An 18,965-nucleotide genomic window follows, 5' to 3' on the forward strand; every position below is an offset into this window, starting at 1 on the left:
AGAAGCTAGAGAGTATCATACCTGAGGAGGAGGGAGGAACCAGAGGTTGACTGACTCTTACTATAACTGCAGCTCAGCTCAGTGCCTGATTGGAGTGAGATGATAAGTACTTCACCCTTCCTAAAAGAGGAAAAGGGTCCCCCCTCTGGCCGATGATATCATCTGGAGCTTCTTCAGTTCTTTTTTACACGGTGTCCACCATACAAATAAAATACTAATCATGCAAAGAGGCAGGAAGATGTGACTAACAAAAGAGAAAAAAAAATAACAGCAGACCCACAGGTGATCTAAATACTGAAGTTAGCAGAAAAGCACTTTAACTATTACTAATATGTCAAATGGAAAACATGATGAACAAAATGGATAAAAAGATGGAGAATTTCACAGAAAGTTGAAATCTATTAAAAAATCAAGTGGATATTCTAGATGTGAAAAATACAGTACATGAAATTATGAACTCATTGGATAGGTTTAATAGCAGATCATATATAAAAAGAGGACAAATAATGAACTCAAATACAGAACAATAAAAAAATAGCCAAACTGAAGTACAGAGAGAAAAAAGATTGGAAAGAATAGAACAGCATGTGAAACTACTTTGCAATGACTAATATCTTTTAGTGTTTCAGTTACTGAAAAGCTGAATACTGAATATCATCCCAATTTTATACAAAAGAAACAAAAATAGAATCTCTAACATTCGTAACTTCACTCAGCAATTTATTAGTGATCTGTCCTATTTTTTTTGTACCTAACTTGCTTAAAATATAAATGAGATAAGACGTGAACTAAATTATCAGTGAACAGATAACACCTAATGGCTATTTGAGATAATAATTCATTGCTGTTTTATAACTTTAAATATCTTTATTCCTTTCCTGTTTGTATAACACCATCTTTTTTTAAAGTCTACTAAAAAAAACTAAGCATAAATTGTTTTTCATTAGAGATTTAAATATGATAAAGTACAAAGAAAATCATTACAATGATTAGGGGATTGAGATTCAAGAAGAGTTTTTATGATTGGTAATTCTTTGGGAGGACAGAGATCCCTGGATCAAAAGGGATGAAGAAATTTCTAAGAGGAAAGATATAATCCTTAATTACTCAGAAAAGCATGAGATGACCCTTTAAAAAAAAAGACAGAAATCAAATGACCTAGGTTGAATGGTTCTAAACCAGAGGGATCCACATCACAATTTCTTGAGTTTTTTTTTTTTTCTAAAATTCACTCTAACAAGAATTATAAATCAGAATCTCCAGAGGTGAGGCCTCCAAGCAGGTGGATTGTAGGAAAAGCTCCTCAGGGAATTCTCTATGCATATTCCTCTAGTTAATAATATCTGACATAAGCTATGGATAAACTAAAAATTTGAAGCCTTTCAACAAATTTTGAGAGGTGTAGCTCTAAAGGCAAAGGAGCCTTTCAAATTTAGGTGATCGGACCCTTTGACCATATTTTGGACAAGAATATAAATTAAGGTAGTGAGTAGAAGTGTTAGAGAACTTAGTCAATTGGTTGAAATTGTTAAGAAAATTAGACACATTCAGACTTACATAAAATAACTATTTGTCAATGCTTACTATAGTATGTCTGTTTGATTAAAAAAAAACATTGATTAAACTATTTCGTAGTATACTTTTCACTTGTACTGAGCAAAGGCTTCCACCAGGTGGCAGTAAAGATGCATTTGGGAAAGAAGCAGACAGAACCACTAAGCTTAACCTTTTCTGTGTGCTACAGACCCCTTCTCAGAATGTTTTAAATGCATAAACTAAAATGCATAGTAATGTATGAGCTTCCTTAATTGTGTTAATCAATAGTATCTAACAACATATCTGATTAAGGCTATAATTTTGAAGTAGTAGTAAGTGTAAATATTTCAAGATATCTGCAGCTGCAGCATGATTCTCTGTGATTTCTATTAGTGACAAAGTCTAAGGTACCATGAATAGTATTGTGGTTTGTTGCCTGCATTCATTATCGAAGAAAACGTTCATCTTCAGTCAAAGGTTAATGAAAATAAAGACAGATTTTCCCCTTCAACTTCATAGATCACATGAATTCTATCCACAGACCTCCCTCCCCCAAAGGGATCCCAGTTTAAAAATCTGTCTGTGGAGAACTGTATTAATGTCATAGATAGTGATTATTTAAGATCTGGCTGTTTTTAAAATATACTTAGTGATGAAATTACATATAGGTCTATCCCAGTTCATAAAGCAGAAACTGTTTATGAAAAGGTAGGTGTAAAATAAATAACTGTATGTAAATTTTTCCCCTTCAGTTTCATCATAAAACTGGAAATTAATTTCCTCTATGGAAAAAAGGTGTGTCTTCCAAATGTAAAAAAGAAATCGTTTCAAAATGAATCAGAGTTTGAAAAACATTTAAAATAAAAACAAGTTTGTGAAAAACATATTTTTAGTCTTATGTCACAAAGTAAATATAAAAATTGTTCTCACCTACTTACCATGCATAGGGTATTGTATGTACCACTTTGTGTGCATTATGTTGAATACTAAAAATAAATAATTAACATTGTTACTGCTCTAAGCCCCATTTTACAGAAGAGCCAGGGTTGTGTTTATTTCAGATTTTTCTTGTTTCTTGAGGTAGGATTGTATTGTTATAATCTTCTGTCTTAGAACTGCTTTTGCTGCATCCCGTAGGTTTTGGTCATCATGTTTTCATTGTCATTTATTTCTAGGTAATTTTTTATTTCCTCTTTGATTTCTTCAGTGATCTCTTGGTTGTTTAGTAGCATATCGTTTACCCTCCATTTGTATTTTTTACAGTATTTTTTCCTGTAATTGATATCTAGTCTTATAGCGTTGTGGTCAGAAAAGATGCTTGATACAATTTCAATTTTCTTAAATTTACCAAGGCTTGATTTGTGACCAAGGATGTAATCTATCCTGGAGAATGTTCCATGTGCACTTGAGAAGAAAGTATATTCTGTTGTTTTTGGATGGAATGTCCTATAAATATCAATTAAGTCCATCTGGTCTGTTGTGTCATTTAAAGCTTGTGTTTCCTTTATTTTGGGTTTGGATGATGTCTGTCCATTGGTGTAAGTCGGACGTTAAAGTTGCCTACTATTATTGTGTTACTGTTGATTTCCCATTTTATGGTTGTTAGCATTTGCCTTATGTATTGAGGTGCTCCTATGTTGGGTGCATAGATATTTCCAATTGTTATATCTTCTTTTTGGATTGATCCCTTGATCATTATGTAGTGTACTTCTTTGTCTCTTGTAATAGTCTTTATTTTAAAGTCTATTTTGTCTGATATGAGAATTGCTACTCCAGCTTTCTTTTGATTTCCCTTTGTATGGAATATCTTTTTCCATTCCCTCACTTTCAGTCGGTGTGTGCCCCTAAGTCTGAAGTGGGTCTCTTGTAGACAGCATATATATGGGTCTTGTTTTTGTATCGATTCAGCCAGTCTGTGTCTTTTGGGTGGAGCATTTAATCGATTTACATTTAAGGTAATTATTGATATGTATGTTCCTATTCCCATTTTCTTAATTGTTTTGGGTTTGTTATTGTAGGTCTTTTCCTTGTCTTGTGTTTCCAGCCTAGAGAAGTTCCTTTAGCATTTGTTGTAAAGCTGGTTTGGTGGTGCTGAATTCTCTTTTGATTTCTCTGTCAAACCTGAATGAGATCCTTGCTGGATAGAGTAATCTTGGTTGTCGGTTTTTCCCTTTCATCACTTTAAATATGTCCCACCACTCCCTTCTGGCCTGTAGAGTTTCTGCTGAAAGATCAGCTTTTAACCTTCTGGGGATTCCCTTGTATGTTATTTGTTGCTTTTCCATTCCTGCTTTTAATATTTTTTCTTTGTGTTTAATTTTTGCTAGTTTGATTAATATGTGTCTTGGTGTGTTTCTCCTTGGGTTTATCCTGTATGGGACTCTCTGTGCTCCCTGGACTTGATTGACTATTTCCCTTCCCATGTTGGGGAAACTTTCAACTATAATCTCTTCAGATATTTTCTCAGACCTTTTCTTTTTTTCTTCTTCTTCCGGGACACCTATAATTCGAATGTTGGTGTGCTTAATGTTGTCCCAGAGGTCTCTGAGACTGGCCTCCATTATTTTCATTCTTTTTTCTTTATTCTGCTCCTCAGCAGTTATTTCCACCATTCTATCTTCCAACTCACTTATCCGTTCTTCTGCCTCAGTTATTCTGCTATTGATTCCTTCTAGAGTATTTTTAATTACAGTTATTGTGTTGTTCATCACTGTTTGTTTGCTGTTTAGTTCTTCTAGGTCCTTGTTAAACATTCTTGTCTTTATTCTATTTCCAAGATTTTGGATCATCTTTACTATCATTACTCTGAATTCTTTTTCAGGTAGTTTGCCTATTTCCTCTTCATTTATTTGGTCTTGTGGGTTTTTATCTTGCTCTTTTGCCTGTAAGATATTTCTCTGTCTTCTCATTTTGTCTAATTTACAGTATTTGAGGTCTCCTTTCACTAGGCTGCAGGATTGTAGTTCCTCTTGCTTCTGTTCTCTGCCACTGGTGGTGGGGTTGGTCCAGTGTCTTGTGTAGGCTTCCTGATGGGAGGGACTGGTGCCTGCATTCTGGTGGTGGAGCTGGGTCTTTTCCCTCTGATGAGCAGGGCCGTGTCAGATGGTGTGTTTTGGGGTGTCTGTGAGCTTAGTATGACTTTAGGTTTTCTGTGTGCTGACAGGTGGGTTTGTGTTCCTATCTTGTTTGTTGTTTGGTGTGAGGCATCCAGCACTGGGAGCTGCTGGCAGTTGGGTGGAGCTGGGTCTTAGATTCAGATAGAGGCCTCCATGAGAGCGCTAGGTGATTAATCTTCCCTGGGGCTGGGAATTCTTTAGTGGTCCAGCATCCTCGACTTGGTGCTCCCACTCCAGAGCCTCAGGCCTGACTTCTGGTCGAGGGACCAAGACCCCACAAGTCGCTCGTCCCAGCAATAAAGGGGATTAAAAAAAAAAAACACTAACAAAACCCCAGACCAATGGTAAAGAGTAAAATCAAACAAACAGAAACAAGGAAACACACACAAACACACACACACAAAACAGAAAACAGAACCAGATAAATCAAATAGCAAGAGACCAGACAAACCAAAGAACAAAATCAAAGAATTAAGAAGAAAGCTGACAAAAACTCAAAACCAAAAAACAAAACCAAAGCAGAGTGCCAACTGAAAGATAAAGCAAAGAAACAAAACAAGACAGAACAACAGAAAAGCAATGTAGAAACAAATATAAAAAAATAAAATAGAAAATATATTAAAGAAAAAAAAGGAACAAACAAAACCAGAGCCAAATACAACAAAAAGCAAGAGAACAAACAGCCAGACAAATAGAAGAACTCAAAAATGAAATCAAACAATTAGGATTAAAACTAACAAAAACACATAACCTAAAAACAAAACCAGAGCATGTGCCATGCCAGCCAACTGAAGAATAAAGCAAGGAAACAGAACAAACCTATAAAAGTGATTTTTAAAAAATAATAATAATAAAATAAAAAGGGAAAAAAACAGGACAACAGAAAAGCAAAGTAGAAATAGAAATATATTAAAAAAGAAAAACACATTAAAGAAAAAGAGGAAAAGAAGGGAAAAGAACACAACAGAAAAGCAAAGTATAAATAGAAATATATTAAAAAATAGAAATACGTTATAAAACACAGAGATCCCAAAAGACTAAAAAAAAGAAACAACAACAAACAAAAACAGAAAAAGAAACCAAAAAATAATCTAGAACAAACAACAGAAGGAATCAAAACATAATAAAATTAATAGTAATAATTATGTTTCCCTGGGGTCTCCACGGTATTGTCCTTGCACACGCTGTGAACCACAGCCCAAGAGGCTCTCCTCTGCCTCTGGGCTGGTCTCCGGACCTGCTGTGGGCCCTGTGGGTACCACTCTGACTCTGATCTGGCCCACTACCTGTGTGCACTTGCCCCCAAATTCCACAGCTGCCAGAGCTAGACCATTTTCATTTGTGGGAACACTCACTGTCTACTCAGATATTCCATAGATGCAGGGTCTACCTAGCTGATTGCAGGGATTTAATCTGCAGCTTGTGCAGCTAATGGAAAGATTTTCAGTCTTCTTCCTTAGTCCCCCCCATCCCTGAGTTTCAGCTTTGGTTTTATCCCCATCTCTACATGTGGTCCACCCACAGGTGTCTGGTCCTGAGGCTGCCTTGGAGCTCTTGGGTCAGCCCCGGGAGGACCAGGCACAGAGGTGGTATGACTGCTTGGATCGCAGGAGCCCTGGTGGCACCAAATGTGCAGAGAAGCCAGCAGCTACAGGCAAAAGAGATATGGCCCTAGTGAGGGCCTTTTCTGGCACCCAGCGTAATATGTATGAGGGCCAGCCCTGGCCGGGGTTTTTCTGGCACCCGGCAGCAGGTGTGTGAGGGCCAGCCCTGAGAGGGCTTTTATTTTTATTACCCCGCAGCCAGTGCGTGAGGGCCAGCTCTAAGGGGGCTTTTTTTATTGCTCAGCAGCCAGTGCACAGGAGCCATCCCTGAGCAGGCTTCTTTTATTGTCATTGTCAGGCGCTGGCATGTGGGAAGAGGCTCAATAGTGGCTCCTCCACTTACGTGTGACTCAGCAATAGTGCCCTGCTTCCATGGTAGTCTGGTCTTCCTCCATAGGCATTCACTGCTGTGGATTTTCTCCCTCCTGTCTCCTCAGTCCGTCGCACAGCCAACAGCAGTTCTCGCTCTGGGCCTGTTCTCCAATCCCCACGCACCAACTCCCAGCCCCCTTGCACACCTGTGAACACATGTCCCAGTCTGGGGTACGTAGGGCTGTGGTATGGACCATCTGTATTTCTTACTCTGTCCTGTTTGCCACAGATCGGCTGTGTTACCCTCTTCCGACAGCCTCAAATGCTTCCCTTCTGTCCAAATTGATTTCCCCGTCAGAGAGGGGGTTTCCTCAAATTCAGGAATCTCTCTGCTTCAGCTCCCCAACCCCAGGGTGCTCTTCCCATCCTGCCTCCTCTCTTCTTTTTTCTGTCCTACCCAGTTATGAAGGGATCTGTATAGTCCTTTCGTCCAAGGTCTTCTGCTAGTTTTCAGCTGGTGTTCCATGAGAATTGTTGCATCTATAGATGTAGTCCTGCTGCACCCATGGAGAGAGATGAACTCCATATCCATCTACTCCACCACCATCTTGACTCTCCTCTCCTAATGTTCTTAACCTCAAAAAGTTGCAGTATCCAAAGGGCTCATTTCTTGGACCTCTTTTCTGATGTTCTGGAAGACTTCATATGGTCTCATAGTTTTAAATGCCATATATAGGCTAGGAGCATAAAATTTATAAACCAGCACAGGCTACTCCTGTGCTGAACTCTAGATTCACATTTCTAACTGCTTACTCAATATTTGTATTCAGATGTCTAGTTAGCAATTCAAATATAGCACATCCAAAACTTAACACTTCGTTTGCCTTCTCCCAAACATGGTTCTACACTTTCCCCTATCTCAGTAAATGTCAACTCCACTCTTCTAGTTTCTCAAGTTAAAGAGTCTCACTCACACAACATATTGAGTCCATTTAGGAAATCTTGTCCATTCTACCTTAAGAAGTTATCCAGAATCCAGTACCTTTTCACCACCTCCACTGCTACTGCCCTAATAAAAGCCATCAGCATCTCCCTCCTGGGGTACTGCAATAGCTTCGTAACTGCTCTCCCTACTTCCATGCTTGTTTCCCTATACTCTCTTCTCCCCATAGCCAAGAGTAATCTTTTAAAAAACATAACATCATGTCACTCCTCTGCTCAAAACTGTCCAGAGACTTCTCATCTCTTAGAATAAGGAGAAAAACTTTGCCATGGCCCTATGTGGCCTGACCTTCCATTGTTTTCTGATCATACCTCCTACCACTCTCATTGTACCCACCATCAGCATATCTTGCCAACTCTGTTCTAGCCATACTGGCCATTTTATGGCTCCTCAGACATGCCTAAGTTCTATTACACTTGCTGTCTGCTCTTCCTGTAAGGCATTTCCCTCAGATATCTACAGGGCTCACACCTTCACCTCCTTCAGTTCTTTGCGCAAATATAGAAGGCTTGGGCTTCCCTGGTGGTGCAGTGGTTGAGAGTCTGCCTGCCAATGCAGGGGACACGGGTTCGAGCCCTGGTCTGGGAAGATCCCACATGCCACGGAGCAACTAAGCCCGTGCACCACAGCTACTGAGCCTGCACGTCTGGAGCCTGTGCTCTGCAACAAGAGAGGCCGCGACAGTGAGAGGCCCGCGCACCGCGATGAAGAGTGGCTCCCGCTCGCCGCAACTAGAGAAAGCCCTTGCACAGAAACGAAGACCCAACACAGCCATAAATAAATAAATAAATAAATTTATAAAAAAATATAGAAGGCTTTCCCTGGCCACCCTATTTAAAACTGCAAACCACCCAAGCACTCCATATGCCCCTCCTTCCTGATTTATTTAATATTTTTTTTGCGTAGCACTTACCACCTTCTGGTATGTCATTTAGTTTATTGTCTCTCTCACCCAACTTGAATGTTAGGTCCATGTTGGCAGACATTTTTATCTGTTTTGTTCGCTGATGTGTGCCCCATATCAACAGGAAATTTGTTAAATGAATGACTAATATTTTTCATTTTAATACTTTATCAGGTGCTACACAGTTTATGGCTGACCCCAAGCTCATGGATCACGGGCAGTCCCATCCAGAAGATGTAGATATGTACAGCACTAGAAGCTGAAATAGTCTGCATAGAGAACTACAAGATGTGTGAAGTTGCGAATAACAGTGAAAAAAATCATGTAATGGGTAACTGTGATGCATGGAGTATAATTTAAACCAAGTTTTTCCCTTACATCTTCTAATGTACAGTTAGACAAATCACATAAGTGATTAAAACTCAAATTGAATACAATCCGAACAATACTAAATGATCGATGAGGAGGCAGAGGTAAAAGTATTAGGATGCATTTGGTGATTTTTAAGGGTATTTATAAAAAAATAAAAGTAAATATATGAACACTGATGAGACTAAAATCTGAAAAAAATATGTATGTGTGTATATAATTATGTATATATATGCACATATATATTTGTTTAACTTTTATGAATTAATGTCAGCCAAATTAGAATTGTGTGTGGAAGGATGTGTTCCCTCCCCCTCTGTTTTTCATTTCCCAGAGCTGGAATAAAATATCCATATTTTATGACACTTGAGCTTGGCTTTGTCTCTGTTTTATTAATGTTAACTCCTCTTAAATGTCCCAAAATACCTCTAACTATTTGAGAGGAACATATGCTACATGGGACCCCCAATGCTGCTTAGCATTCCTTCTACTGGTTCCTGGGTGGTTTCCTATTCTGTTTTCCAGGACAGGCATTACAGACCTTTTATTCTCAAACCTCCTATACCTGCCAATGATGACTGTCTCCTATTACATAGAGAAAAAAATAAGTTATTACACATAGTTTTTCCCAACTTCTTCACATCTACCTTCAAGACTTACCTCTTTTCAGCCATGCATCCCCCTTTTCTAAAGCTAATGCTTCTATTTGTGTTCCTGATCTCCTCCTTTCCTATCTTTTCCAGTACCATATTCCATCCCATTTAATCTTCAGTCTTTGGTTTCTCTTTTCATTCATTTTGTTTTCTCAATCTCTAAATAGCTTCAGATCTTCTTTATCCAAAGACAACAGTAACAAAAACCTTTCCCCAACTCTACATCTTCCTCTTGAGCTATCTTTTCTTTCTCTTTCCTATGATTTTCAGACTTCATAAAACAGTAATTAATGTCACTTTCTTACTTCCTCACTTTCAATTCCTCTCTAAGTTGTGACACCTTGGCCTCTATACCTACTTGAATATTCTGTAATGTTTGACTCTTGACCACTCCCTCCTAAAATTCAGTTCTCCCTTTGGTGTCATTGCTGCTTCTCTTGTTATTCTTCATTCTTCTCTTGCTCTGAATCCCTTAAATGCTGAGGCTCCTCAGGTTGCATTTCTAGTCTTTTCTCATTCTGTGCTCTCTCATTTCCATTCAACATACTTTACTGACTTCAGCTACCATTTATATGTCATTATTATTTATATTTCCAGCTCCTGTATTTCTCCAGAAGTGTATAGCTATCTTTCTAATTATTTGTTAGTCATATCCACCTAATATCCCATAGATATCCTCAATGTCAATAGACTTAAAACTAAATTGTCTCTACATCTCTCTCATTTCTGTTTTTCTCAAATCTTTTCTACCTTCTCTAATCCTTGCTCTCATTCAAGTCTTCTTCATCACTTTCCTGGATTATTATAGTAGCCCCTGGTTAATCTGCCTGATATCAATCTTGCTTTTTGTCATTTAACAATGCATTCTCCTTATAGGTAACAGTAAACCAGTTAACTGTAGCTTAAATAAGTGAGAGTCTATTTAAAGTCTGGGAATTGGTCAGTACAGGGTTGGTATAGTGGCTCATTGGTATCATCAAGGATCTAGACATTTTCTCTTTCTACTCTGCTCTTTAGCATGTTGATTTGTCACCTCATGATCACAAAATGGCTCCTATACCTCTGGGGAACACATACACACTCAGAGTAGGAAGAAGGGTTACAGAAACTGTACCAGATGCTTCTGACCCCCTTTTATCAGAGAAGTAAGTGCTTCCTCAAAAGACTTATGTCTATATCTTGACCAGAATTTGTCATGTAAGCCACATTTAGCTCAAGGAAGATTGGCAAGTCACATTTTTGTCTATGGAGAGAAAGGCAAGGGGTAAGGGATTTGGAATGGGTGTTGAGTTTAAGCTAACACACAGTGTCTGCCACCTTGTTCTTCTAACCCATCTGTCATATTATTATGACATAGTTATGTTTCTAACAACTGTTTTGGGTAGTTGTGTTCCTGAAGTCCTCAGTGGCTAATCATTGCCTACAGAATCAAATCAAGACCCCTTAGTATGACATACAAAGCCCTTAATATATGATCCCAACTAAACTTTAATCCTTCCTTCCTTCTCCCCACCCACCGTACTGCCAATGTATGTTATATTTTATCTATAACTTACCACTTGCCTCTTGAACATGCTTTGCTATTTTATGTCTCTTTTTCTCTGCCTATGTTGGTGTTTCCTCTTAGGATTTTTTCTGTCTCATCCTGCTTCATTCCAACTTCCTACTCATCCTTCAAACCTATCCTTTCTCAGTTTTCCAAGGTAGGATATAGATGCGCTCTCCTGTACATTCCCTTACATTTGGTATTTATAGCTGTGATAGCACATACATTTTATTATAAAACTAAAACTAGGTTAGTATTTTTTCACTTATAAGGCTCCTTGTGGGTATGACTGAATCATATATTTGTGTAGCTTTTATGCCCATGAATACCTGGTATGTAGTAGAAACTCACATGTTCTACCATGCTAGTTGTAACACAGAATTATAATTATTTTTGCACCCTATCAAAAGGCTTACATTCTACTAGAAAGGATAGAAACATACACAAATACAGTGTTCTATGTAGTATCTTCCCTAAGATAGGTACTACAAAAGAACTATGGATGCTCAGAGATGGAACGTAGTTCTGAGATGAAGTTAAGGAGGCAGTGGTCCTTGATCTGCTCAAGGTGGGGAAGCAGTTCACTTGCTAGTTTTTTATAGGTAAGCTTTTCAAAATTAAGCTTCAGCATTTTAAATAAATTTTTTTACCTCAGATCTGTTTATAAACAAATGCACCGATATTTCATCAAATCCAAGAAAAAAGTGCTGCCAGGTCACCTTATCTTTGATAAAGGAGGCAAGAATATACATTGGAGAAAAGACAGCCTCTTCAATAAGTGGTGCTGGGAAAACTGGACAGGTACATGTAAAAGTATGAAATTAGAACACTCTCTGGCACCATACAAAACAATAAACCCAAAATGGATTAAAGATCTAAATGTAAGGCTAGACACTATCAAACTCTTAGAGGAAAACATAGGCAGAACACTCTGTGACATAAATCACAGCAAGATCCTTTTTTTGTTTTTTTTTTTTTGCGGTTCGCGGGCCTCTCACTGTTGTGGCCTCTCCCGTTGCAGAGCACAGGCTCCGGACACGCAGGCTCAGGGGCCATGGCTCACGGGCTTAGCCGCTCCGTGGCATGTGGGATCTTCCCGGACCAGGGCACGAACCTGTGTCCCCTGCATTGGCAGGCAGACTCTCAACCACTGCGCCATCAGGGAAGCCCTTTTTGACACACCTCCTAGAGAAATGGAAATAAAAACAAAAATAAACAAATGGGACCTAATGAAACTTCAAAGCTTTTGCATAGCAAAGGAAACCATAAACAAGACCAAAAGACAACTGTCAAAATGGGAGAAAATATTTGCAAATGAAGCAACTGACAAAGGATTAATCTCCAAAACATACAAGCAACTCATGCAGCTCAATATCAAAAAATGAAACAACCCAATCCAAAAATGGGCAGAAGACCTAAATAGACATTTCTCCAAAGAAGATATACAGATTGCCAATAAACACATGAGAGAATGCTCAACATCATTAATCATTAGAGAAATGCTAATCAAAACTACAATGAGATATCATCTCACACCGGTCAGAATGGCCATCATCAAAAAATCTAGAAACAAATGCTGGAGAGGGTGTGGAGAAAAGGGAACCCTCTTGCACTGTTGGTAGGAATGTAAATTGATACAGCCACTATGGAGAACAGTATGAACGTTCCTTAAGAAACTAAAACTGGAACTACCATATGACCCAGCAATCCCACTACTGGGCATATACCCTGAGAAAACCATAATTCAAAAAGTCATGTACCAAATTGTTCATTGCAGCTCTATTTACAATAGCCAGGACATGGAAGCAACCTAAGTGTCCATCAACAGATGAATGGATAAAGAAGATGTGGCACATATATACAACGGAATATTACTCAGCCATAAAACAAAACGAAATTGAGTTATTTGTAGTGAGGTGGATGGACCTAGAGTCTGTCATACAGAGTGAAGTAAGGCAGGGAGAGAAAAACAAATACCATATGCTAACACATATATATGGAATCTAAGAAAAAGAAAAGTCATGAAGAACCTAGGGGCAAGACAGGAATAAAGACACAGACCTACTAGAGAATGGACTTGAGGATGTGGGGAGGGGGAAGGGTAAGCTGTGACAAAGTGAGAGAGTGGCATGGACATATATACACTACCAAACATAAAATAGGTAGCTAGTGGGAAGCAGCCCCATAGCACAGGGAGATCAGCTCGGTGCTTTGTGACCACCTAGAGGGGTGGGATAGGGAGGGTGGGAGGGAGGGAGATGCAAGAGGGAAGAGATATGGGAACATATGTATATGTATAACTGATTCACTTTGTTATAAAGCAGAAACTAACACACCATTGTAAAGCAGTTATACTCCAATAAAGATGGTAAAAAATAAAAAGTGCTGCCAGTTAATGATAATACTTACCCTGATTTCAGGTCTGTTAGTGTGTAAAAATATAAGCATTTGAAATATAATAAGATATGGAGGATAAAAAATATCCTAAAGCCAAGTGTAAGTTATTTTTGAATTATCTGCTATTTTGGATCATCAGCTCTGCTACTAGCCATTAGTATATTAGTTTGGATAATGGAAAGTTGACTGGTAAAATCTCTTTCAGAGTAAAAGATCTGCTGAAACGAGTTTGTTCACTTGTTGTATTGTACAACACTCAAAATCAAACTGCTGTTGGACTCAGGTGACATTTAAATATTGGAGCCTGTATTGGGACAATTTGTGATGAGTCATCTTTAACTCTTCCCCTGCCATGTCCATTAGTTCTTCTCTGTTAAACCTGAACAGATGCCTGCCCTCCTCGGAGGAAAGGTCTAAAGCCCCTCGACAAGTATAGTAGTCAGTAGAAGCCTGGTTCCAAATGACAACCAGAAACTTCATGCAGTTACACTGGCTTCTGACGGCTATCTGTTTAAAAACAAATGGATATTACTGTTACTTGAAAGTATAATCTTCATTAGTACATTTATTTTATTAAAGGTCTGTATGCAAGGCACTGTGTGTGTGTAAAATACTCCCAAAAAATAATACAATAGTTATCTCTTGGACTTCTCTAAATCTGTAAAAAGAAAAAAATTCCCATCAAGTTTTAAAATACTTTCTTTAGAAGTCCAAAACACATTTGCAAAGTCTACTCATTGGTTTTATATAAATCTACTTCACTATTTTTTTCTTTATTCTATAGAAAAAGTTTACCTAAAATTCTCATGTGTATTTCCAAAATATAAAAGAATCTTTTTATACTGTTCTCATATTCATACTGTAGATCTATTTTATGGGTAAAATTGCCTTCTAATCTCCCTTTTGCTTACTTCTGCTTTGTAGCACAGAGGTATATAATGTGGTTGTGTGTTATATAGAACACAACTCTTAATTAAACATAACTCAATTATGACCTGTATGAATATCTGATTTGAAGATCCAGTGTAATTAGAATTAAAAAATTAAACATATTTTGAGATTATGTTCAGATGTTAAGATAAATTGTCTAATTTATGCCATGTTAAGTAATAACATTTGATGAAGAAAAGGATAGCATATAGAATAAGAATACTAACTGTAATATATACCTGACCTAGCCTCTTCAGCATTTCAGCTCCAATACCTAGACCTTTTAAATAGATAATGCAAAATGAAAAAAACATAAGTTGAAAAACTCCATTTAAAAAGTTATTTGCTTTACTTTAAACCCTGTATCTGGTTGTTACATACTAGTAATAGCTTGTGTTGAAATTCAACTCATGAATGTTTTTCATATCTCTTTTTCCTAATTGGCATGTGGTTCCAAAGGTAATGGAAAAGATTTTGGATTTACTTTAAAGATCAGTGAAGAGGAAATGTGTCCCTATCACTATCATCTTATCACAGAATATATTTCTTATTCATTTTAGACAAACCAACACAAAATGTAAAAGCATGTTTTAAACATGAAAGTATAGCTTTCATAACTTGGCTTATTCAAGCCTTGATGGGAACTAATAAATCTTTTTCTAATCTGTGATTGAGTCTTCACCATAAGCAAGGATAACTAGGATAGTGATCAGGCTCATGAAATAGAAATAAGTTACATAAACTAACTTAAACACATTTATACTAACTCTCCTTAAATTAAAATATACCTTTTTAAAGTATAAGTAATACTATAAGTGTTACTTGACCTCGGTAAGCTTGTATGACATAAAAGTCCTCTAGGTAAAGTAACTTGCCAATCCAGGGGTCATATGTAAAGTAGTACATGGCAAATCCAACAGTCACTTTGCCTAGGAAGAGGAAAGAGAGGGTATAAAGAGGTTAATACTTTGAATCTTGTAATGTTCTTTCCTCCAAAATAACTATTAAAGTAATAAAAGCTTGCTGGACAAAACTTCAAGCAATACAGAAATGTATAAGGTAGAAGGTTTAAGTCCTTTATAATACAACCTTTAAGAGATAACCCATCTTTTAACAGTGTGGAGTATATTCTTCCTAAAATCTTTTTTCTATGCATTTACAAACATAAGTACATACCATACATTTTCTCTTAAAAACAAGACTCAGTTTATGTACTTTTGCTCTTCTCCTCTGCTTAATAGTAATTATATGCTATCAAACTGTACTTTGTTTTCAGGATAGAGAAAATATACTCTAGATTAAATTGAAAAAGGAAGGTTTATTTTACCTAATGGTTTTTGATGATTGTGTACTTCTGCAATCAAGCAGTAGAAAAGGGGATGATCCCCAAAGCCACCCCTGAGTACATCTGAAATATCAATTCACATAAAATATGTTAGAAAATTTACAGTAGAAAAAAGGAAGATGGTGGAGTTGGCAGCACCAGAATTCCTTTCTTCACCTATACAACAACTGTACTGGCATAAACTGCCTGAAGTGAATATTTTGGAACAGTAGAGTTTATTTGAATACTTACAACTTCCAGAGGACAGCTTGGCTGGTAAACTGCAGTTAATTTTGGCAAAATTCAGCCATCAGCCCAGTGGTGGCTTCCAAGCACACACCCCCCAACTCCATCATGTCCTACCTCATCTCACGGCAGGCAGTTGTAGGGACTGCTGAGACTCCTGAATTGCTGGAGTGGATTGCTACTCTCAATGCTGAGGTGAGGACTTAGAGGTTGGCTGCTATTTTTCTAACCTCCACCAACTAAAGCAGCTTCTAGGAGATTTAAAGGAGCCACACCAGTTTTGTTAGACATTCAAAAACAGCCATGTATACAGGAGAATCTAGAAAGCCACCATGCATGATCAGGGAAAGATACAGACTTAGAAAAGACCTTAAAATACCTTAAAACATTTAACTCAGATTGATCTCTGACACAGGCACCCTATAACAATAAAAAAACAGCCAACCCTGGGGAAGCAAGAGAATTTGATTTCAAGAGTTGACACATTATAAGATTAAAATGTCCAGTTTTCAACAACAAAAAATCACAGTGCATACAAAGAAACTGGAAAGTATAGCCCATTCAAAGGAACCAAGTAAATTAACAGAAAACATACCTGAGGAACCCCAGATGTCAGACTTACTAAACAAAGACTTTAAAACAACTGTCTTAAAGGTGCTAAAAGAGCTAAAGGGTGACATGCACAAAGACAAGAAAAAGATGTATAAACAAAATAGGAATATCAATAAATAGAAATTATTAAAAAAAGAATCCCCATCAAAAAACTCTGAAGCTGAAAAGTATAATAAATGAGAAGTGCACTCTAGGGGTTCAAAATCAGAATTTCTAAGCAAGCAGAAGAAAGAATGAGTTAACTTGAAGATAGGACAACTGAAATTATCAAGTCTGAGGAACAAAAAAGATGAAGAAAAGCAAAGAGCCTAAGGTATCTGTGGAACACCATCAAATGGACCAAGATACAAATTATGGGACTCTCAGAAGAAGAGAGAGAAAGGAAAAAATATTTGAATAACAACTGAAAACTTCCCAGATTTGATGCAATACATCAATCTACAAATCCGAGTTCAATAAACTCCAAGTGGTATAAACCCCAAAAAGTCAACACCAAGACACGTAATCAAACTGTTGAAAGACAAAGAGAAAATCTTGAAAGCAGCAAGGCAGAAGTAACTTGTCACATACAATGGATCTTCAATGGGATTATCATCTGCTTTCTCATCAGAAATCTTGGAAGCCAGAAGGCAGTGGATTGATATACTCAAAGTACTGGGGACAGGGAAGGAGGGGAGAAGTGCAGAAACTTGTCAACCAAGAATTCTATATCCACCAAAACTGTCCTTCAAAAATGAAGGAGAGGGGGCTTCCCTGGTGGCTCAGTGGTTGAGAGTCCGCCTGTTGATGCAGGGGACATGGGTTCATGCCCCGGTCCGGGAGGATACCACATGCCACAGAGCAGCTGGGCCCATGAGCCATGGCCACTGAGCCTGTGCGTCCGGAGCCTGTGCTCCACAACAGGAGAGGCCACAATAGTGAGAGGCCCACATACTGCAAAAAGAAAAAAAAAAAAAAAAGGAGAAATTAAGATATCACCAGACTCATCCCCCCCTAAACAAAGAACCTGAGGAAGTTTGTTATCTCTAGACCTGCCCTGCATAAAATGCTAAAAGGAGTCCTTCAGGTTGAAATGGAAGGAAAATAGGTAGTAACTCAAAGCCATATGAAGAAATAAAGAATAAGAAGAAATAAAGATAAAGATAACTAGTGTGCCTAGTTAAAGGTAAATACATGGGCAATTATAAAGAACTAGTGTTATTTTAAATTTGTTTGTAGTTCTTTTTATTTTCTACATGATTTAAAAGACAAGTGCATAAAATTAGTCATTAGTGTGTGTTCTTGGGCACACAATGTATAAAGATGTAATCTGTGACATCAATAACATAAAAGGGGAATTGACATGTACAGGAGAAGAGTTTTTGTATGCTATTGAAATCAAGCTAGTATAAATTCAAATTTTATTGTTATAACTTTAAGATGTTAAATGTAATCCCCACAATAACAACAAAGAAAATGTCTATAGAATATATACATAAGGAAATGAGAAGGGAATCAAAACATTTTACTACAAAAATCAACTAAATACAAACGAAGGTAGAAATGTTGGAAGTGAAGGACAAAAAACTATATAGAAAACAAATAGGAAAATGTCAGAAGTCCCTCCTTATCAGTAATTACTTTAAATGTAAATGGATTAAATGCTCTAATCAAAAGAGAGATTAGCAGAATGAACTTCTAAAAATGATCCAACTATATGCTGTCTGTAAGACACTTACTTTAGATTAAAAAAAAAAACACAAGAAGGTTGATAGTGAAATGATGGAAAAAGACATTTCATGAAAATAGTAATCAAAAGAAAGCTGGGATGGCTGTACTAATATAAGACAAAATAGACTTTAAGTAAAAAACTCTTACTGAAGAGAAGGATATTATATAGTGATAGAAGGTTCAGTTTACCAAGAAGATATAACATTTATAAACATATATGCACCAAACATCAGAGCTCCAAAATATATGAAGCAAATATTGACAGAATTGAAGACAGAAAGAGCTCTAAAATAATATTCGAAAACTTCATTACATCAATTTCAATAATGTACTTAAAAAACAGACCAATGATAAATATGTTAATAGATTATTTGAACAAAACTATAGATCAATTGGACCTAACAGAAATATACTGTGCATCCCACCCAACAACATAATACACAATTTTTCTTGAACTTTCTCTAGGATATGTCATATGTTAGGCCAAAAAGCAAGTCTTAATACATTTTGAAAGATTGAAACCATACAAAGTACCTTCTCCAGTCACAATGGATTGAAACTAGAAACTGATAGAAGGAAACTAGGAAATTCACAAATATGTGGAAATTAAACAATGCACTCAAACAACTTTGGCTCAAAGTAGAAATAACAAGAGGAATTAGAAAACAGAGATAAATGAGAATGAAAGCAATATAAAAAACTT

The 18,965-nt window shown here is 37.2% G+C and overlaps 2 protein-coding genes across 7 annotated transcripts in view; one reads left to right on the forward strand and one right to left on the reverse strand.

The window, feature by feature from the left end:
- APOOL (apolipoprotein O like) overlaps window positions 1–9,209 on the forward strand; it is a 125,735-nt gene extending 116,526 nt beyond the window's left edge. For 3 of the 6 annotated variants that reach the window (XM_049705149.1, XM_049705145.1, XM_049705146.1), the window contains one exon: window positions 8,650–9,209. In XM_049705149.1, the coding sequence (XP_049561106.1) occupies window positions 8,650–8,715 (66 nt within the window). In that variant the 3' untranslated portion in view covers window positions 8,716–9,209. Of the gene's footprint in view, window positions 1–2,288; window positions 2,444–8,649 lie in introns of all 6 variants that reach the window. The other 3 variants (XM_049705147.1, XM_049705148.1, XR_007474935.1) reach the window with 2 other exon arrangements.
- Window positions 9,210–13,253: 4,044 nt separating this feature from the next.
- The window catches only part of SATL1 (spermidine/spermine N1-acetyl transferase like 1), a 42,101-nt gene continuing 36,389 nt past the window's right edge, over window positions 13,254–18,965 (reverse strand). The window contains exons 4-7 of the mRNA XM_049704517.1: window positions 15,698–15,778; window positions 15,198–15,299; window positions 14,610–14,650; window positions 13,254–13,947 (exon numbers count right to left, since the gene is read on the reverse strand). Coding sequence (XP_049560474.1) covers window positions 13,720–13,947; window positions 14,610–14,650; window positions 15,198–15,299; window positions 15,698–15,778 — 452 coding nt within the window. The 3' untranslated portion in view covers window positions 13,254–13,719. The remainder of the gene's footprint in view (window positions 13,948–14,609; window positions 14,651–15,197; window positions 15,300–15,697; window positions 15,779–18,965) is intronic.

The sequence above is a fragment of the Orcinus orca genome, chromosome X, assembly GCF_937001465.1.
Source record: "Orcinus orca chromosome X, mOrcOrc1.1, whole genome shotgun sequence".
NCBI lineage: Eukaryota > Metazoa > Chordata > Mammalia > Artiodactyla > Delphinidae > Orcinus > Orcinus orca.